Here is a 20842-nt window from a genome sequence, read left to right as displayed (position 1 = left end):
TTTTTTTCAATGTTATTAATAAACTTATTATGTTTAATTTAATCTTTCTTATCGTTATAAGAAAGATTAAATTTTTAATATATGTATATGTATATGAATATAGGTACTTACCATACATTTTACAATTTAAAATAGATTGTATAATTGTTTTAGCAAAAAGAATTAAATTTTGTTTAGAAACAGGAAAAATTTTGAAATACAGAAAAAAAAATTGACGAGAATAGGATTTGAACGTGCGGACAAAAGATAAGAATCTAGCATCATAACCGCTTCGCCACGGTGACAACAGTTAGTAATCCCTGGAAGTAGCATATGTTCATCGCTCAGGTGGGCGTAACTAGATGGGTATAATTTAATTAAATAATTATTAGAAACCAACTTTTAAATAATTAGGTTTTGATATTATTTTTTTTTATCTTATTCCAAATATTCGTAAATCAGAGTAACAGATATACTGCTTCATAAGATATTTACCATAAGTGGTATATAGAAAAATTATTATACTTAAATAGCTTTAATAATAAAAAAATCTTATTAATTTATCACAAAAATGCAACAATAGCTAGAATTAACTATAATATCGAAAGTAACATGAAGACTGAACGTAAGAGGGTATATAAATTTTAGTATCATTTGTGTAATCTGGTTTATTTTGAAGTACACACTTTATTTTTAGATATCAACAATTAACAAAAGTAATATAAACAAACATATATATATATATATATATATATATATATATATATATATATATCGTCGGTAGGTATGTACAATCACTAATTCGCTTATAGTACAATCAGCCACCAACAGGTGGCACTGTTACTCGCTAGGTCTCGTCCGTTCCGCCAAGCGAATCTGGCGATCTTCGGCGGAAAAAGCAGTCCACTTTTGCGACGCGACCCCATAATAGTTTGGTCTCCTTCTCTCTTACTCCCTGATAACAACGGAGCTGACATCACCAACATGGCGGTACGCATGGCGTCCGAGTGTAGGACTAGTATACGCACGGTACACGGGGATGGAAGCTTTATACAAAATTAAAAATAGCGTACATCACAAAAACTTTTTTTGGCATCAGTGTGTTTTAGGCAATTTGACAATATAGTTCAAAAGGTTTGGTAAATTTCTGTCTAATTCGATCAAGAAAAAATAATAGCCGTTTTGGATCAAACAGCTGATCGTTGTTGACACCAGGATAGTTATTGGAATTATTTGCGCATGTATAATCCTATGTAAAGACAGTTGTAGATATGCAAAAAAAGACAATTTAATCATTAAATATTTAATTTTAAAGGTATTTTGTATATTACACTATAAAGTGTAATCTAACTTTTTGCAGGTATGTCTGCAATCAAGTATACATATATCAATGTATTAATTTATATAAATAATTAATAATCCAGTACATAATTAATGAATATATTACCTGGCATCATATAATCATCTTTTATAAAATGTAATGAGCATACTCTAGCAGTAGGGCTGTACTTTTTCATCTTTAAAACTTTTTCCCAAGCATTTCTTCAATCAACCACTTCATGTTAACAAAATTTGTTGATAATCGTAACATGACTTCCAACAGCATTGGGAAATGGATGAAATTAAACTGTAGGCTCTGTTTTGGAAACACTTTTGCATCCAAATACATAACAGGTAACGTTGCTGTTATTTTTATGAGGTGAAAATCTCATACATATTTTTCTGATCCGCACTTACAGATTATATTACACTATAATTGATTAAATCTATTAAAATATCTTTAAAACAGAATATTTCACCATTTAATTGTCGTCTGCATATCTACAACTGTATTGATATAAAATTATACTTGCACAAATAATTACAATAATGATCCTGCTGCTTGCTCCAAAATGGCTATTAATTTTTTTTGGTCAAATAAATAAAATGCGTTGATACAAAAAATTTTGGTGATATACACTATTGTTAATTAATACGATTCTATAAACTTTCCATCCTCGTGTATAGTGCCTATATCAGTCCTACACTAGGACGGCATATGCACCACCATGATGGTGACATCAGCAATGCTGTTATCTTGCCAATAGAATAGAAGACAGACTCTTAATTAATTACTTATTTACATTTTACCTAAAGTAGCAGTGCACTGCAGACAGTGACACAGTGGCAGTGCAAGCATAAAGCGCTGCAGGTATGTATTTGTACCTGTGCATAGGAGTATATAGCCAAAACTCAAAAACAACATATACAAAAATCAGTGCATCTGTTAATCGTTGTTATTTACAACATATATTCTCCTTTATAGAGAATAATGTCTCTACAAGATCAAAATTATCAAAAAACATCACATCGAAATGATTTTCTCTCCAGATATCATATAATATCTAATAAGCTTAAAAAGTAAGGTTGTAATCATTATACTAATAAATTGATTGTATTTACAATTCAGGTTAATGCTGCTTTATTTATAGACGATTTCTTCGAAAGCCAAATGTGTCTGAAGCTTCTGAGCAGTTTGGTAATTATTTGTTGAATATATTTCAATCAAGTGTCTTTCTTACAAAATAAGTAGATGCTTTATTTTATTTTTTATTTTTTATCCATTATAGAGGCTTTGGCAGTCAGTTTCGAACAAAAAGAACTTGATCAATATGCTGGCTGGTGTTGGCTAGCAGCAGCTAGGTGCCAAGCTACACTGGAAAATCAAATTTCTGAGATAAACCTTCTTGCTAGAGCAGGATGTCAGTTTATTATTGCAAATAAGAAAAACAAGGATATTGGGTGTCTTTCTATAAATAAAGAAGATTTACAAGCAGCTATAAATGCTCTTAATCATGCATTGACAAGGTGTAACAATCAACAAGGTTTTGAAGTTCTGTCTTCAGGATTGGCAATGAAATTGTCTATGAACCTTGGAGCTAACTCAGAAGGAATTGAGTACATCCGAAAGGCAGCGCACTCAAATCCTTCTGTACAGGCAATAAATATTCTTGTTAGTTATTATATAAAACAAGGTAACTTCAGATTTTATGTTGAATTTGAAAGTTAAGTATATAACAATACTTTGTATAAAATTTATCAGGTGACTATGTATCCGCATTGCAAGTTCTCACAGAATTGGTAGAAATGATAGAGAATCACCTTGGCTCCAGAGCGATAAGCAATTATAAGAATGTGTTGCATAAATGTGAAATCAGTAGAGTATTGCTACTCTTGATTCTGCAACCAACGCCTCAAAGGTTGGCACCTTCACTAGTTCAACTATTAGAAAAATATGCTTGGGCCGAGGACAGTCCTGGTACTTTCTTAATATTTTTTTAACGATGTCTAATGTTAAAAGTGATGACCACATTGTTTATTTTGTTTGGCAGTACCCAACATGATGGAAGATGAAATGTTGCTTCTTCAGTCTCTTGTGCTTGCTTGTCAATCCCATGATTATGAGGCTTTGTTGGCACTTGAGAGTGAATTGTGGCCATTCTTCGACTCAGAACAGAAAGAATTACTGCAAAGCCTTGTTCAAACATTTAGTAAAGCGTGAAAAGAGCCAGTAATTAAGTTATCATAAAGTTATAACATTTATTCAATATTGGAGCCGAATTTGTTATTTCTAACAAAATTTATTTTGTCACAGACGCACACGTTTGCAACGCAAGCTGCGAGACGAGTCAGAGATATGAGTCCGCGCAGAGCCGTACTACGATGCATAGCATGCGCTTGCATCGTAGACGTTAACTCATTGGTTAGAGCTCCCGCTTGTCAATTTCGAGGTCTCAAGCCCGCGTCTACTTTTCTTTGCTTTCCAACTCGCCTTCTCTTCGTCCGTTACGCTTGGGATCTCTTACGGAGAAGATCGCCGGTTTAGAACCCGGCAAAAATAGATCTCCTCAAACGAAACCTCAAACCTACTACAGATTCCTACCTGTGACGTCGCGCAAATCCCTAGGCGATGTCTGGGAGTATAAAATATACTAATCGCGGTTTATTTGAACGAACATTGAAATACTCTCTACAATCGCGAAATGGTTTCAAGATGATGAATAGAATAGAACACAGTGTTTGTAGTTAAACCAGTTTTAAGGACGTATATTGTCTCAAAAAACCTAATTGCAAGAATCTACTAATTATCTAACTCTAATGCTAAGCTGATAATTCTACCCTGTTAAAAATAGTCAATAGAGATCAATTAAATTATTAATTGAATTCTAAACTATATCTGAATCCCATTTATTGCATAAAAACTCTATTAAAATAGATAAAATCAATAGGAATCTATAGGAATCGATAAAATTCTATACAAAAAAGGACTAGTAAAGTTAATAGAAACCAATGTTTGGTATTAACTATCGACTCCAATTCTTGTTTTTCGTATTAAAATCTATTGACTCTGGTTGAATCTAATCGATTTTAATCGAGTCCTTATACAAAAAATGGTATTCAGAATTAGCATAAGATTTGTGCTCTATTTTCCAAACGGCTGAGTGATCAAGAATACAGAAATGCTTTCCCGGCTGAAAATAATCATATGAGAATCATATGAGCACTCATATGAGGATCATATTATAATCGTATGAGAATCATATCAGCACTCGTATGAGAATCATATGATACTTTCGACCGAATTCTCATATGATATACCGCAAGTTTTCATAAAAATTGATTATTTTACTTATTTCTACCGCGCTCTGACGCTTATTAGATTTCTTTTTTAGTACTACTGCTTTGTTAGCTGCTTTTAGAATTTATTTTTGAATAAATATTGCCGTGGAAAAAACTCAGACTCGCGGAGATTTGAGAACCCGGGATCTTCTGATTATGAAGCAAGCGTTCTACCACTGAGCCATCGTGGTCTTTGATATCTTTAGATTAAAATCGTCCTTACAACTTACACGTCCTTGTATGTTCTATTTATTATTACTCGATTACAATTAATTAGTTTATTTACAAATAATTAGTTTACTTCTTAGATTACAACTTATTAGTTTATTCTATTAAAACATATTAAATGAAATCGAGTAATAATAAATAGAACATACAAGGACGTGTAAGTTGTAAGGACAATTTGAATCTAAAGATATCAAAGACCATGATGGCTCAGTGGTAGAACGCTTGCTTCATAATCAGAAGATCCCGGGTTCAAATTTCCGCGAGTCCGAGTTTTTTTCACAGTAAAATTAATTCAAAAATAAATTCTAATAGCAGCTAACAAAGCAGTACTCAGTAGTATTAAAAAAGAAATCTAATAAGTGTCAGAGCGCGGTAGAAATAAGTAGTTAGATAATCAATTTTTATGAAAACTTGCGGTATATCATATGAGAATCATATGATCCTCATATGAGTGTTCATATGATTCTCATATGATTATTTCCAGCCAGGTTTGTACTTTCTCTAAAGATTTTATAAGATGTGTATAAAATATACTCGATTTTATTAATAAGAGTTTGAATTACGCGCTTATATTCAATCACGTGATTACGGCACACGGCTCTGGACTATGTGTGACGAAACTTTTGGTTATCACGTCAACGAGGACTAGTAGTACATTAGGTATGCTCTGAATATTCCTCTTCTAACATACCGAATAGGATGCCACCATTAAAACCGCGGATAACTCGCGACTCTCACACTAGGCATGACGCGTGAAATTCAAAACGCACAGTATAAAAACGCCGAAACTCGAAAACTCGGGAAGCATTAGAAAACCGTAGAATGTAGGATTATCACTCGTCTCTCAGGAGGCTATAGAACAATAAAAGCGTGGCTACACGGCGACAAGCATAAGCAGCCATAAAATAGAGACCCAAGCCGAGCACTAATGACGGTCTGGGGAAACCCAACGGCGAGGAGAGGGCAGCAGCCCAGCAGCACAGCAGAGCCAGGTTAACGCGCGCGTTCGCCGCCGGCTTTGCGACGGACCTTTCTATCACTCCAGCCACACACGCGCGCCCTCCCTTAGGGCCCAAAACGCCATCAAGGAGGGAGAAACCGAGAGGAGATGCTTCAGAACTAAAGAAGATCAAGCAGACCACTCCGAGACGCGCTCTGATCCACACCACTGTTTATTTGTAACCTACAGCCGAATAAACACAAGATCTAGTACATTATTCTAAGTCCTGTTTACATTCAATTCATTTTGTTTCTCATATCGAACAGAATCCTGATAAGATCAATTCATTTCTTTGACACAAATTCACCTCGGTCGACGAAATATAGTCAATTCGAATTGTGCGAGCGCAGCACGCTACCATTTTTTGCCAAGCAAATGCACTGGGTTATCACGCTCTCTTAAATCTCCTCTCTTAACAAAGAGATGGTCGGATGTTGTGAAGTTAAAATTCGATTTGATAGATTATGGCTAGACATTTGGTTGAATGGCGGCAAAATTTGAAATGTTTTAGTATGGCCTAAGTTTAATATTTTGATTTGAGTCTATGATTCAGTTGATTATGTTTAAAACTTTAATTCATAACATGATTGTTTAGTTTATATAAATTATTTTAGCTTATTTTGTATCACATTAATATGTTTTTACCTCAAAAACTAGAATGTTTCGTAATCTGCTTTGTTTTATGTGATACCACTTATTTTTTTGAGAAGGAACATCAATCAAATACAGATTTATACTTAATTCTGAAGTATGTGTTAGAGTTTTGAATACTTTTTAAATATCATCATAAAGAGACCACGTGCAGTAAAAATGAGAGCGCGAAGAGTGCCTGGATTTTGGTATGTCTTAAAATCACGTGATTCAAACTTTACTCTGTGAGATATTGACATATAAACTTTAAACTTTGTAAAATTATGAATAATTACGTTACGGAGGGCAAATATGTCGTGGTTTATCGTAATTTTGATTTAATTATTTGTTACAAGCAAATTGATTTCTTTTATAGCACAGTGTGGCTTAAATCCGCGTTTAAGTCACGCCTATCCGTGACCTAAGTAGTCCATTATTGCACCGTGTATATCGCTAACCTCATGGTACAATAATGGACTGCTTAGATCACGGATAGGCGTGACTTGGCGGATTTAAGCAGCTGTGCTATAAAATTATATACGATACTCGTGAACTAAACAGCCCATTAGCGCACGGCGTTTTATCACCCTCGCTGCGCTCGGGCGCTAATAAACACCTCGTGCAGTAATCGGCTATTTAGGTCATACGTATCGTAATATACTATTATAGCACTGTGTGACCTAAACCCGCACTTAGGTCACGCTTATCCGTCACCTAAGGAGCGCTTTATTACACTGTGTAATAACGAATTTACTTAAGTCACACACTCATACTAAGCGACAATAAACACTCAAAACACTTAAAAATGTGTTATGATTGACGTAAATAAAAGAAAGAAGTAAATCTCTGCAAATAGCCTCAAAGAGCACCCAAAATTGAAAAAACGCGTTCTATTCACTTTGATATTTATAGGTTAGTTTCAAGATGGCAACCATGCATGAGATATTTTTCTAGGAGGGAAATTAAAATATCTAAACGCATTTCAAATTTTTTATTCATAGGTTGAATTTTAATATTGATTCACTAAGAAATTTTATTTTGTTAGATAACCTTAGTGGAAAGGGGATGTGTAGAATGATTCGTCACCTGGTCTTACGCGGTAACGATGCCAGCGAAGGCGCGCTGCCTTGCAGGGGGGCGTTAGGATGCGAGAATGAAACCGTAGTGTGTCTGACGACGAATTGACACTGTCCTCGTCTAAGGGAGATTCTACATGATTGTACTTCCCTACCCCTTACCCTGTAGCCGTACCGCGTCCGACTTTGTCATCGAGTTTTCATCTACATGATTCTGTGGTCATTGGAGAATTCGATCTGTGAACGTGAGAAGCGCATCTATGTAATGTTTGTATTCATATTCCTTGCTCCAGTTCGTTTTGTCGACATCGTTCGTCGTCGTTTCCGTTTTTCTGTTTTGCTGTTGAGCAACTATATGTTTTTAGAAATTTGCTTTTTAACTACGCCAAAGTCATTTCGGAGCTGAACAGAAAAACACAGAAAAACGGAAACGATGACGAACGATGTCAACAAAACGAATCGGAGCTAGCAACACGAATACAAACATTACATAGATGCGCTTCTCACGTTCACAGATCGAATTCTCCAATGACCACAGAATCATGTAGATGAAAACTCGATGACAAAGTCAGACGCGGTACGGCTACAGGGTAAGGGGTAGGGAAGTCCAATCATGTGGAATCTCCCTAAGTCGGAAAGCTCTCATACTTAGTTCTAGAGAGGTATGGGGGTTATCACCTCTAGAACGGTGGACTCACCTGCGATCGGAACAGGATCCGAAGCGCGCGGGTTTAACATAACATCATGGCTCAAAAAAATCAAATCCGAACCAAAAGGGAGTTAAGGGTCGGAACTTGGAATGTTCGCAGTCTATACAGAGCAGGTGCATTTAAAGAACTCGTAAAGGAAGCTGATAGGTACAATCTAGATTTGGTAGCAATACAGGAATCGCGGTGGCCAGATGGCGGAGTACTAGCATCGGGTAACTTCACGTACCTGTATGGGGCCGGGAGTGGGGGATCTCTAGGCACCGGATTTCTCGTAAGCAAAAGCATCATACATTCGGTTAAAAGTTTCAAATCCGTCAATGATAGGCTCTCGTACATCATTATCGAAGGTGAATGGTATAGATATGTATTTATTAATGTACACTGTCCTACGGAGGACAAAGAAGAAGAAGCTAAGGATCTCTATTACGAAACATTAGAGCAGGTAATCGACCAGTTCGCGTCTTACGACACAAGAATAGTATTAGGCGATTTCAATGCTAAAATAGGTAGGGAGGAAATGTTTAGGCCTACTATAGGTAAGGAAAGCCTGCACGAAGCCAGCAATGATAACGGTATTAGGGTCATAAATTTCGCGGCGGCAAAAGATCTTATAATCAAAACTACGTGTTTTAAGCACAAGAACATACACAAGGCAACGTGGACATCGCCGGACGGGGCCACACAGAACCAAATTGATCATTTCTTCATTGAAAAAAGACGTCATACTAATGTTCTTGACGTAAGGACTTACAGAGGGGCAGATAGCGACTCGGACCACTTCCTAGTAGTAGCCAAATTAAGAGCTAGACTAGTAGCGAATCAAAATAGTAAGCGAGCAAACAAGGTAGAAAGCTTCGATATTGAGAAACTACGAGATAGAACAGAGCGAATTAGGTACCAGATAGAAATTAATAACAGGTTTCAGGCACTTGAAGAAGCAAACACATCGCCGGAGGGGAATGACGAACCGAATAGCTTATGGGGGGACATCGAAAAAACGGTAAAAGAGGCCGCGAACAAAGTACTGGGTAAAAAGAAAAAGCCAAAGAGCAAACCATGGTTTGACGAAGAGTGCGAACTCTGGTTTGAAAGGCGCAAAAAGGCTAAATTAGATAGCTTACAAAATAGAAGCGATAGGACCGTAGAAGAGTATTCTAACGTTAGGAAACGGACGAGCGCGATCTACAGAAATAAGAAGCGGGAGTATCAAAAGAATCTTATTAGGAGAATAGAAACTAACAGTAAGGAAAATAACCCCCGCGAAATGTACAGAGGGATTAACGCCATCAGAAAGGGTTTTAGGAGTAGAGCGCAATTGATGAAGGACGAAAACGGGGACCTCGTAACAAATGACAACGAATTACTGTCGCTGTGGAAAAATTATTTCGATAAATTATTAAACGTGCACGAAAATAGCGAAGAATTAGGGGACGAAATTCACACTGCTGAACCCCACGTGGAGGAACCGAGCTACCAAGAAGTAGAGGCCGCGATTAAAAAACTAAAAAACAACAAAGCCGCGGGAAATGACTCTATACCAGCTGAGTTACTCAAATATGGGGGCGTCAAGCTCACTTTCAAAATCTATAAACTAGTATGTGCCATCTGGAAAAATGAAACAATACCCGAAAATTGGAAGGAATCTATCATTATTCCGATTTTTAAAAAGGGGGATAAGACAGACTGCAATAACTATAGGGGTATTTCACTTTTAGCAACGTGCTACAAAGTTCTGTCAAACGTAATACAAGCTAGACTCACTCCATTCGCGGAAGATATAGTAGGAGATTATCAGTGCGGATTTCGGTGCAACAGATCGACGAGCGATCAAATGTTTACCATAAGACAGTTGTTAGAGAAAAAGTGGGAATTTTGCAAAACCATACACCAACTATTTATAGATTTTAAAAAAGCGTACGACTCTATTAAGCGAAGCACAATGTATCAAATTCTAGTACTTCTCGATGTACCGAAAAAACTCGTGAGATTAATTCAAATATGTCTGAACGGAAGCACGGGAAAGGTCCGAGTAGGCGGTAATGTATCAGAACCCTTCATGATACGCGATGGTTTAAAACAAGGGGATGGGCTCTCTACGGTGCTGTTCAACTTAACGTTAGAGTATGCCGTTAGAAAAATGCAGGTTAGCCAGCTGGGCGCAACGCTTAATGGAACAACGCAGATACTACGCTACGCAGATGATTTGGATATACTGGGGGATTGTAGGGAAACGGTAGCAAGAAACGCGGAAATCCTCATAAAAGCGGTGGAGTATACAGGGTTAGAAGTGAGTGAATCAAAAACAAAGTACATGATTGTGGATAAGCTAGGCATCTGCAGAGGGGAGGAAGATCTCAGAGTTGGGAATTTTACTTTTGAAAAGGTTAGCGAATTCAGGTATCTGGGTACGACCATAAATGATAGAAATGAGATTAATGTCGAAATAAATAAGAGACTCCATTCGGGTAATGCTTGCTTCTACGCCGTGAGTAAATTACTTAAGTCGAGGCTGTTGTCTAAAGACGTTAAAATAAGAATATACAGGACAATAATACTGCCGGTGGTTCTGTACGGGTGCGAAACGTGGGCTCTCACTAAGCAGGCGGACAACCGTTTTAGGGTATTTGAAAATAAAGTCTTGCGAAAAATATACGGGCCGAAGAAAGATGAGGAAACCGGGGAATGGAGGAGACTACACAATGATGAGTTACACAATCTGTACGCGTCACCAAATATTAACAGAATAATAAAATCGCGCAGATTGGGATGGGCAGGGCACGTAGCGAGAATGGGAGACGACCGTACGGCAGCGCGTGTCATGAAGGGCAGGCCGATGGTAACGCGACCTCTAGGTAGACCTCGACGTAGATGGGAGGACAATGTAAAAGCGGATCTAGTAGAAATAGGACGGGTGGGTGTCGATCGGGGAGGTGCATCTTGGGTGGGGTTGACACAAGATAGGGCAGCGTGGAAGGCTTGCGTAGATGAGGCGATGAACTTTCGAGTTCCAAATGCCATGTAAAAAAAAAATAACCTTAGTGGAAATGGTTTTTGTGCCAAAGTGTGCCAAAGTGTGCTATAGTGTGCCATAATGTTCCAAAGTGTTCAAATTCGAAAATTTACTACCCTTTGGCATACCTTGGTATACTTTGGCACATTTTGACACACATGGTTTCCCCGCCCGGCCGATAACATGATGTCGGCCGAATGACGGCACGGAGACTGCACGGAATGGGCTACGCGTGACGTCCAGGTACCCCTGCTCCGGGACACGGAAGTGATGGCATTGTGCTGAGCACAATGACGGCACGCGGTGCAAGCATCGTGCCGGCACTTAAATTAAGCGAAAAAACGAAAACCCTAACGGGGATCGAACCCTGAACCTTTCAGTTAGCAGGCTGGCACTTTACCACTCGACCACGAACACTTGTTACAAGTCGTAGCTAATTGTGTCCTTATGTACTGCGAGCAGCTGTTGATGTTAATAAAGTTGCAAGTTATTGTAATAAACAATCACCAAAATTATTATCAACGCGATAACAACATCGATATTCGCCGCTTATTTCGTGTATAGGCGTGAAACTGGCAGGCTGCTATAAATTCGGTAGTTATAAAAGAGTCGTCATAATAATATGATTAGTGAAAATTGACAACGAAAAAAGTCCGGTGGATAAATAATAGCCCAAATTAACAAAATCAACAGCCTTAAAATATAATACATTGAAAAGCCTTATTTCGTGAATTGTGCGGCTGAACATTTTCTAAGTTTCGCAGCCAACAAAGGCAGCATTCTGCGGGAATTTCGTTCCGACAGAATGCTGTCATGGCGAGCAGCACTCCCAGCAGGCATTCTGCTAGCACTCTGACAGCGCCAAATGTTAACCCCGATAACATCGCGTGCCGGGCATTTTGGGGTCACGCATGCTGGCCGCTCGTGCCGTCATTGTGACGTCCCCAAGACATCTTTCGTTGGAATTTTCAACAATTTTTTTTTTCCTGCCATTCGGGAAGTCATAATGTTGACATTTTGGCGGCACAGCGTGCCAGCACGCGTGCTCACATTGCGACGGCACGAAACTTTGTCAGAATGACGTCCATGAGTGCCGACTGTATGACACCGGCACGAACGAAGGCAAAATGTCGGCATTTTGCGGGCACGCCGTGTTGGCACTCATGGCAGCATTATGAAGACATTTTGAGGAGCTACCTGACGGCATTGTGCCGTCGACCCGTGTTCAAAATTTATTAACATTTGGCGCTCTCAGAGTGCTAGCAGAATGCCTGCTGTGAGTGCTTCTTGCCATGACAGCATTCTGTCGGAACGAAATTCCCACAGAATGCTGCCTTTGTTGGCTGCGAAACTTAGAAATTTTTCAGCCGCACAATTCACGAAATAAGGCTTTTCAATGTATGATATTTTAAGGCTGTTGATTTTTTTAATTTGGGCTATTATTTATCCACCGGACTTTGTTCGTTGTCAATTTTCACTAATCATATTATTATGACGACTCTTTTATAACTACCGAATTTATAGCAGCCTGCCGGTTTCACGCCTATACACGAAATAAGCGGCGAATATCGATGTTGTTATCGCGTTGATAATAATTCTGGTTATTGTTTATTACAATAACTTGCAACTTTATTAACATCAACAGCTGCTTGCAGTATATAAGGACACAATTACCTATGACTTGTAACAAGTGTTCGTGGTCGAGTGGTAAAGTGCCAGCCTGCTAACTAAAAGGTTCAGGGTTCGATCCCCGTTAGGGTTTTAATTTTTTTGTTTTTTCGTTAATTTAAGTGCCGGCACGATGCTTGCACCGCGTGCCGTCATTGTGCTCAGCACAATGCCGTCATTTCCGTGTCCCTGAGCAGGGGTACCTGGACGTCACGCGTGGCCCATTCCGAGCAGTCTCGGTGCCGTCATTCCGCCGACATCATGTTATCGGGGTGTGCCAAAGTGTAATAAAGTGTGCCATGCTGTGCCATACTGTGCCAAAGTGTCCCAAACTGTGCCATGGTGTGCCAAAGTGTCATAAAGTATGCCATGCTGTGCCATAGTGTGCCAAAGTGTCATAAAGTGTGCCATGCTGTGCCATACTGTGCCAAACTGTGCCAAATTGTGCCATACTGCGACATACTTTGTCAAAAAGGAGATGTTTGTTTCCCAAAAATCCATGTGTGTTAAAGTGTGCCAAAGTGTGCCAAAGTGCAGCAAATTTCCGAATTTGAACCCTTTGACACACTTTGGCACAGTATGGCACACTTTGGCACACTTTGGTACACCCAATTACTTCCACTAGGGAATAATTTCATTAATCATTAAATAATAGTTTGAAATCATATGATAGTATGAAATTATTAAATAGTAGTTTAAAATTATTTGTTTCATAATTTAGCAAGAGATTATTTTTTTGTACTTAATTGTATAATATAAGGGGTTAGAATTTTTTATTTTTTTCGTCTCTTTTTTCATTTTTTTAGGCGGGGCTCCGCCCCCCCCCCCCCCGAACCCCCGTTCCATCACCCCTCACCGCTGCCTCTCCCCGTGTCGGTGGCGGGCTTATGTCATACGTGCTACAAAATAGTATACGATACTTGTGACCTAAGCGGAACGTTTATCACACGGCGCGACCGTATCGCACTCGCCCCGCTCGGGCGCTAATTACGCGCCGTGTAATAAAGTGCCGCTTAGGTGACACGTATCGTAATATACTAATGTGTCATTATGTGCCAATATTGTGCAATTTTTGGTCAAGATTGTGCCATTCTGTGTCAGTATTGTGCCAAACTGAGGAAAAAACTGTTCTGTGATATATGAAAAATAAGCACGGAAGTTTGACTATGCCATATTGTGCTAAACTGTGCCAAACTGTGTTAAAACCGTACCAAATGTCCGAAATTTATATGGTTTGGCACAGTTTTGGCACAAATTGGCACATCATTTATTTTCACTGGGCTGTAAAAATAGTCAATAGAGATCGATTAAATTACTAATCGATTTTTTGTTCCTGATAGTATTATTTTGCAAGCTGAGGTAGGGTAGGAGAATTTGCATCGAAAGGTCAAGTGGTTTTAGTATAACTTACAGAGCTCATAGCAGCGCCCTCTTACAACGCCTTAACTTGCAAATACGTATATGGTTCGACACAATAGCCATGCGAGCTTGCTATATGTTTTTATTAATATAGAATAATTTAGTTTATGCCTACTTTTAATTTGTAAATACTGTTTTTGATTGCAATATAGTATATATTATACATGTAGGTAACGATAATTCGATATGAACGAAATTATACATGCCAGTGAATCGGCAGCGGTTTTATTATTCTTAATTTATTTGTTTAAAAATTCATGCAAATAATACTATCTAACTCAAATTCCATTCTACCCAATTAAAGTTTTCATTTCATAAACTATATAAGTAAAAAATGTAATTGTTTTGTGATTTAAAATTAATTTCATGAGGCATCTATTATTAACAATTTTTATCTTGAATCAAAGATTTTAATTTCTTTACAGTTTAATATTTATTTGAGTCCATCAGCTTTTGCGGTACACCTATTTACCATCTATACACTTGCGCTATATACTATACCATAGCTACAGGATAGAGCACGGGATGTAGGGAAGGGATGGAAGCATCAGCAGCCTAAACACTTGGTCTTCTCTGTTCTTACTCTTTAGTACATCGAATGCTGACGCCGTAGCATCTGTCGTTTTCTTATAGCATTCGAGTTAATACAGTAATATCAAATCGCAAAAAGCGAAATTGCATAAGGTGAAAGTATTTTGCAGGTTAGTATTGCACTTGATACATTAATTTATTGTATTTTTCTTATTTTTTTTTTCTTTAATTGTTACAAGTTGTATATCTATAAAATCAAATTGATAGTTGTGCAGTTATTGACGTGGTTTGTTGTGATTTACATCCTGCTTTTTTTCTCCAATCAAGAGAAAAACAACTATTTCGAAAATTATTAAAAAATGGGATGTAAACCAGAACTATATAGATGTGCTAGTATGAGAAATGCAGGAAGAATCTTGTTGTACACGTTTCGGCTGATCTCATGCGCGTATAGGTATGTCCATGTTGTGTGCACAACAGTTCTTCGAGTAATAAAAATTAGTTTCAATGTTTGTTAGGATTACTTCTCAAAGTTCTAGTGCTGGTTTTATGATAGATTTGTTTTATTGGAAGCAAAATTAAGCATAATTGAAAGTGACTTGATTACTCTGTAAAAAATAGAAACTTTTAACGAGGCTCACTGGAATTCTAGCGGTATCCGACATTAATGGATGGAAAGCATTACATTCGTATATTATAGTAGTGAGCATGCACATACCGATCGTCGAAATCGTCGTTCTGTGCACGTGCGCACCGGACGAGCAATTATCATTTTGATCTTAATTCTTAAACTTTCTTTACTACGCAAGGATATGGGCATACAAAAGTGCGCGCACGTGTTTCCGTGTGCGTGTTTGTGTGTATGCGATGCACACCTAAGCTACCGTTCTAATAGACAGCTTTAGACCTAGGACTTATTATTTTAAAGTTGATCCGAGGTCAACGTCCGTTTAGTTCTCATGTATAGCTACACAAGCATACATGTATTTCAGCGTCCTCCTGTATTCTTGAGTCCTTGTTCAAAATATTTTTATTTTAACACCTATATGGAATAATTCATTTTCCATATTAATTGTTGTCGATCAAGTGATTTTTACCAAAAATATTCTTTTAACTGCTACGTTCTTTTATAGAGATGCCACCTATTAATGCATGGAAAACAATATTTGTGACCGGAGGTGCTGGCTATATTGGTAGCCACTGCATTGTCGAACTCTTGGAATCCGGTTACGATGTCGTGGCAATCGACAATTTTGCAAACAGCGTAACCGAAGGTGACGGAGAGTCTGCTGCACTTAGGAGAGTAGAAAAGATAACTGGGAAAACCGTCAAGTTCTATATTTGTGATTTGCTCGACAAAGACAAGCTCGAACAAGTTTTTAACAAAGTAAAATATGCAATTTTGACTAAATGAACTTTACTGTTTATTTTAATATTTCACATGTATTTTTAATTTTTTTCAGCATAAAATAGACTGCGTTGTTCATTTTGCAGCCATCAAAGCTGTAGGTGAATCTATGCAAATCCCCCTACATTATTACCGAAATAATATTATCGGTGCTATAAATCTATTAGAGGTACACCTTGCATCAAAACTAAGAAACATATTTTGTATTTAGTAATGCCTTTACATTTATAGGTGATGAAAGCTGCTGGCTGCTTTCAGTTGGTGTTCAGTAGTTCATGTACAGTCTACGGTGAACCAGAAAAACTTCCAATTACAGAAGGCCATCCAACTGGTAATATTACTAATGTTTATGGTAGAACCAAATATTTTATAGAAGAAATGCTCAAAGATATATCAAGAGCTGAAAGGGTAAACAGAACTAAGTTGCTAAAATCAACATCTTTCCTATTAATTCATTTTAACCTTAAAAACCTTAAAAACTTGCAGAAATGGAATATAATTTCATTGAGATATTTTAACCCTGTTGGTGCTCACCCCAGTGGTTTAATTGGTGAAGATCCAACCAAACAATTCACTAATTTGATGCCATTTATTGCCCAAGTTGCCCTTGGACAAAAATCAGAATTAACTATCTTTGGGGGAGATTATCCTACAAAAGATGGAACAGGTATTTCGAAACTCATCTGCCAAAAAATTTACTTTCTTCTTGTTACAGTACACGTTGTTACTTACATAACAGGGGAAAAATTTCAAAATTTGTTTTGATGAAAATTCAAAAAAAGTTGATTAGCAAAAAACACGTTTAGCAGAGAAATATAATATAACGTTCTTGTTATCATATCTTTCAATAACTATTTTTATTCAACACTTTAAATAGTACAATAAATAATAGTAAGTTTGAAACAACGAGCGCATGCTGGCTCGCATCGACGCCATCTGATATATTTCCTGGTGAAAATATTTAGTCACATAAATAATTAGTTCTAAATAATTATACCCTTGAATACTTTACATTTGTTAAAATGAGTGGCCGTATAGGTGTTACGATTTGGATGGTAGTAAAATGAGGGCTAATGACTAATGAATTAATCATTTTTAATACTTTCACTAAATTAAAGAATACAAAAAAATAACATTTATCAAGTGGCGCGGTAGCGCCACGAAGGCGAGTTTGAGAAGCAGACGAAGCCGCGGCGCCCGTGACACTATTTACTTCTATATTGGTGTTCGGATTTTTCATGATACAGAAAAAAATTCTTATTGTTACTGTTCGTAAGATTTTTTGGCTTATTAGTATGTTTTCTGAGCTAAACTATGATTTCCAACAAAAATATTAGTGAAAAGGCTGCTTATTTTTATAATATGTGAGCGTATAATCCACAAATGCTAAAATTACGTTTTTCTTCTTCAGCCCGAAATGTGAAAGAACCGTTAAGTTAGCCGCAAGAAGTGTTAGGACCGTGAAGTTGGCCGCAAAGCTATATACAGATGAGAATTGCTTTCTCAAGAAAATATAATAATATATTACGATATTTCGAATTAAGCAGTTGCCAGTGCATACTCTGCGTTCCGGAGCTGTAACAGTAACTAGCTTGCCAGGGTAGACGATGACAAAGTCTAGGTGGCGCGCTCCGTGGTTTTTTGTGCCTAGGTGTAAAAATCATTCGAGAAAGGTGTCTAGAGGTACAGGGTGGCCAATAACGACGTCTAGGTAGTTAGCCCCGTGGTTTTTGGTGTCTAGGTGTAAAAATTATTCAAGGGCGGTGTCTAGATGTACAAGGTGGCTGATGACGGGGTCTAGGTGGTGCGCTCCGTGGTTTTTGGTGTCTAGGTGTAAAAATCATTTAAGGACGGTGTCTAGGTGTACAGGGTGGCCGATGACGAGGTCTGGGTAGTTCGCACCGTGGTTTTTGGTGTCTAGGTATAGAAATAATTCGAGGGTGATGTATATTAGAACAATCAGTGATTTCATCTTAGTAATAAAAATGTTACAAAAAAGCTGTGGTCGAATGGTGCTAAAGATGCTTATATTTTATTTTTACGACTTTGAATATGAAATACTCTAAACAATTTTAAAAAAAGGATTGAAATCTCTAACAAAAATTAACTCTTAAAAAAGTAAAAGGTTAGGCGAGTTTGATTGATCTCAGTTCTTTTCTATCTGTAATTTTGTTGCGGAATATATCAAACTTGCCTAACCTTTTACTTTTTTAAGAGTTAATTTTTTTTTAGAGATTCGTCATTAGCCCCCATTTTCCATACTACTATCCGAATCGTAGCACCTATATGGCCACTTATTTTAACAAATTTAAAGTATTCAAAAGTATAATTATTTAGAACTAATTATTATTTATGTGATTAAATAACATGTTAAAACAACGTAAAAGTATTTCAATTTTTTAAATATAAGCCGAAGAAGTAGTACGTAATTTTAATACATCACAAATTTACGTCAATATTTTCACCAGAGTTGTAAAGTTTGCTACATACAAAAACGACGGAACGTGAAATGCGAAAGTGATGACTCTATTACGACACAAAATTTTAATTAGTATACTCATAGACAATATTTCCTCCATCCTATGGAGAATCTTCTCGCATTACTGATCTTGATGAAAACAGTCGCTATGGTTTATGTTGTCAACGTAAAGTTTAAGGTGGTGTGATGTCCTGTTGAAGGCTAATCACTGGCGCTTCGATATTAGGAAGTCGTGGAATTAGCCGTACTCGTGGCGGTGATGCTGGTGCAGCATCAACTCGTTGGTCACAGTGAACTTCAAAAGTGCACTCTTTGACGAATCTCTTCTCGGGGCAAAAACGGTTGGATTAGGTGATCTGATCGTTCGTCTATCTTCATTTCTTCGAAATTTACGATTTGGTCTATATAGCGTTTTTAAAATTTGCCGCGGACGTTTCCTAGGTGAGTTATAATTGTTTCTGAAATTCATTTGTCCATATTTTGATTTCCAAAGAGAAAATAGACCCTTAATTTTGTGGTAAAAATACAGGAAACGTTGAATTGAAATTTGCTTGTTGTTTTTTGTAACATTCGTTTGTGTACTATCCTGGTCGAACGAGATCAAGACATGAGTACGTAGATTGCGGCCTAAGAGCAGCTGGGCTGAAGGCAATATAGTTGCCGAGTGTGGTGCTTTTTGGTACTATTTTAAAAATTTTTAAATCTTGTATTAACGATCCTCTTGTTGTTTTAATTTTATGCCGGGCATATTTATCATCGTCCATACAAGAGCTCGCGTCCAAGTTATTAGTCAGAACAGCTTGCGCGGTACGACGACTTGCTTGCGCCGTCGTCGAGAGATAGCATCTGGTTCAGTGCTATCGGTTGTGCGGAGAGGTGGTGCCGGTCTTCATTTTTTGTAGATGAAGTCTCCGGAGCCGCCACATCTACTCCCCCTCCAGAATCCTGGCTAATCTTAGGATTTGGATAAAACCTTACCCTTTGCTGTTGTTTTTGCGGGTTGTTTGATAGGTCCCTTTAAGTTAGTTGTGTGTCTTCTTGAGCTAGAATGTCCTCTTGTAACGTGTGCTGCTTTTAGTCGTTCTATTGAGATGCTTTTCCTCCATAAACCTCGATTTTGTATAATCGATCAGTGATGCGCTCTACTATGCGATACGGTCCCTTCTCTACTGAAAAAAAACAGATGACAATCAGCTGATTATTAGCTGATAATCAGCTAATAATCTGCTGATAATCGTGTCAAAACGTCAGCTGATTATCAGGTGATATTAGCTTAATATTTTTATTTAAGCTGATAGTTACAAATATGCGCTTATATGAGATAAAATGCTAATGACCCTGGTAGAAAAAGTCCGATTAAAACTGGGTAAAAACCTAAGAACTAGGTAGTTAAAATGTATAAAACCGTTCACATTTTACATGGCTGAAAATGGCCGGTAACTACCCATTTTTAATGAGATAGAAATATGATTTGTATAAGTATTGATAATTATCATTAATTATAATTTAACAAATTTGAGTGGGATACAATAAATATATGTTAGTATTTAGGCGTTAGGTAAATACTGCTCTTAATTTCAGCAAATAACGCAGTCTGTGCACATCGTATAACAACGTTTGCGTGGCTCAAATGGCTAAGGCGCGTTTCATACGAATTTTGCCTCCTGCACTGAGAGAACTATATATTAAAATTTACTACATATGTAGGAAAAATTACTATATTAGATAGTAACGGCAGGTCATACTCGCTCCATGACGGTTTTTACTATATTCATAGTAAAAATTGTTAGACTTATATTAAAATTTGTTACGTGTTTACTATAAATTACTACATTATATAGTAAAAATTATTTTAAGAATTTCTCCGTGTGCCAGAATTTGAGGTTATAAAGTTGATTTATGCAGTAATCAGATACCAAAATCTATAATTTTTTGCTTATCTGGTATTATTAATGATAAAATATAATTCGCAGCTATTGTTTATACCCTGACATGATGTACCCAGTCTGGCACCGCCTACAATCATGTGTTGGGGCCATGTCAGC

General features: G+C 37.3%; 2 protein-coding genes across 18 annotated transcripts in view; both read left to right on the top strand.

Moving 5' to 3' along the window:
* Positions 1 to 20842, top strand: part of LOC100118376 (UDP-glucose 4-epimerase-like) — a 55482-nt gene that overhangs the window by 19863 nt on the left and 14777 nt on the right. Inside the window, exons 1-5 of one of the 3 annotated variants that reach the window (XM_001602307.5) lie at positions 14805 to 15080; positions 16044 to 16297; positions 16374 to 16487; positions 16550 to 16726; positions 16805 to 16985. In XM_001602307.5, the coding sequence (XP_001602357.1) occupies positions 16046 to 16297; positions 16374 to 16487; positions 16550 to 16726; positions 16805 to 16985 (724 nt within the window). In that variant the 5' untranslated portion in view covers positions 14805 to 15080; positions 16044 to 16045. Of the gene's footprint in view, positions 1 to 14804; positions 15081 to 15172; positions 15365 to 16043; positions 16298 to 16373; positions 16488 to 16549; positions 16727 to 16804; positions 16986 to 20842 lie in introns of those variants that run through there. The other 2 variants (XM_031923420.2, XM_031923419.2) reach the window with 2 other exon arrangements.
* On the top strand, positions 844 to 6089 carry LOC100113496 (40-kDa huntingtin-associated protein). 15 transcript variants are annotated; one of them, XM_008213905.3, is made up of 8 exons: positions 844 to 969; positions 2119 to 2170; positions 2285 to 2379; positions 2451 to 2497; positions 2589 to 2993; positions 3062 to 3277; positions 3351 to 3529; positions 3614 to 6089. In XM_008213905.3, exons 3-7 carry the CDS (start codon positions 2291 to 2293, stop codon positions 3518 to 3520), a joined length of 927 nt encoding a protein of 308 aa, XP_008212127.1. In that variant the 5' UTR covers positions 844 to 969; positions 2119 to 2170; positions 2285 to 2290; the 3' UTR covers positions 3521 to 3529; positions 3614 to 6089. The 15 variants fall into 15 exon arrangements, with proteins under 15 accessions (XP_008212127.1, XP_032452258.1, XP_032452259.1 ...); XM_032596367.1 differs by having other exon boundaries at positions 861 to 909; XM_032596368.1 differs by having other exon boundaries at positions 861 to 909; positions 2116 to 2170.

Source organism: Nasonia vitripennis, chromosome 2, assembly GCF_009193385.2.
Source record: "Nasonia vitripennis strain AsymCx chromosome 2, Nvit_psr_1.1, whole genome shotgun sequence".
Classification (NCBI taxonomy): Eukaryota; Metazoa; Arthropoda; class Insecta; order Hymenoptera; family Pteromalidae; genus Nasonia; species Nasonia vitripennis.
The sequence above is the reverse complement of the archived record's forward strand: the minus strand, read 5'-3'. Positions and strand labels throughout refer to the sequence as shown.

Bases quoted from the DNA above. Each gene is read 5' to 3' on its own strand.
- LOC100113496 (XM_008213905.3), top strand. From the start codon at position 2,291: ATGTCTCTACAAGATCAAAATTATCAAAAAACATCACATCGAAATGAT. The intron at 2,498-2,588 runs GTAATTATTTGT...TATCCATTATAG, and splicing joins TGAAGCTTCTGAGCAGTTTG to AGGCTTTGGCAGTCAGTTTC. The intron at 3,278-3,350 runs GTACTTTCTTAA...TTTGTTTGGCAG, and splicing joins TTGGGCCGAGGACAGTCCTG to TACCCAACATGATGGAAGAT.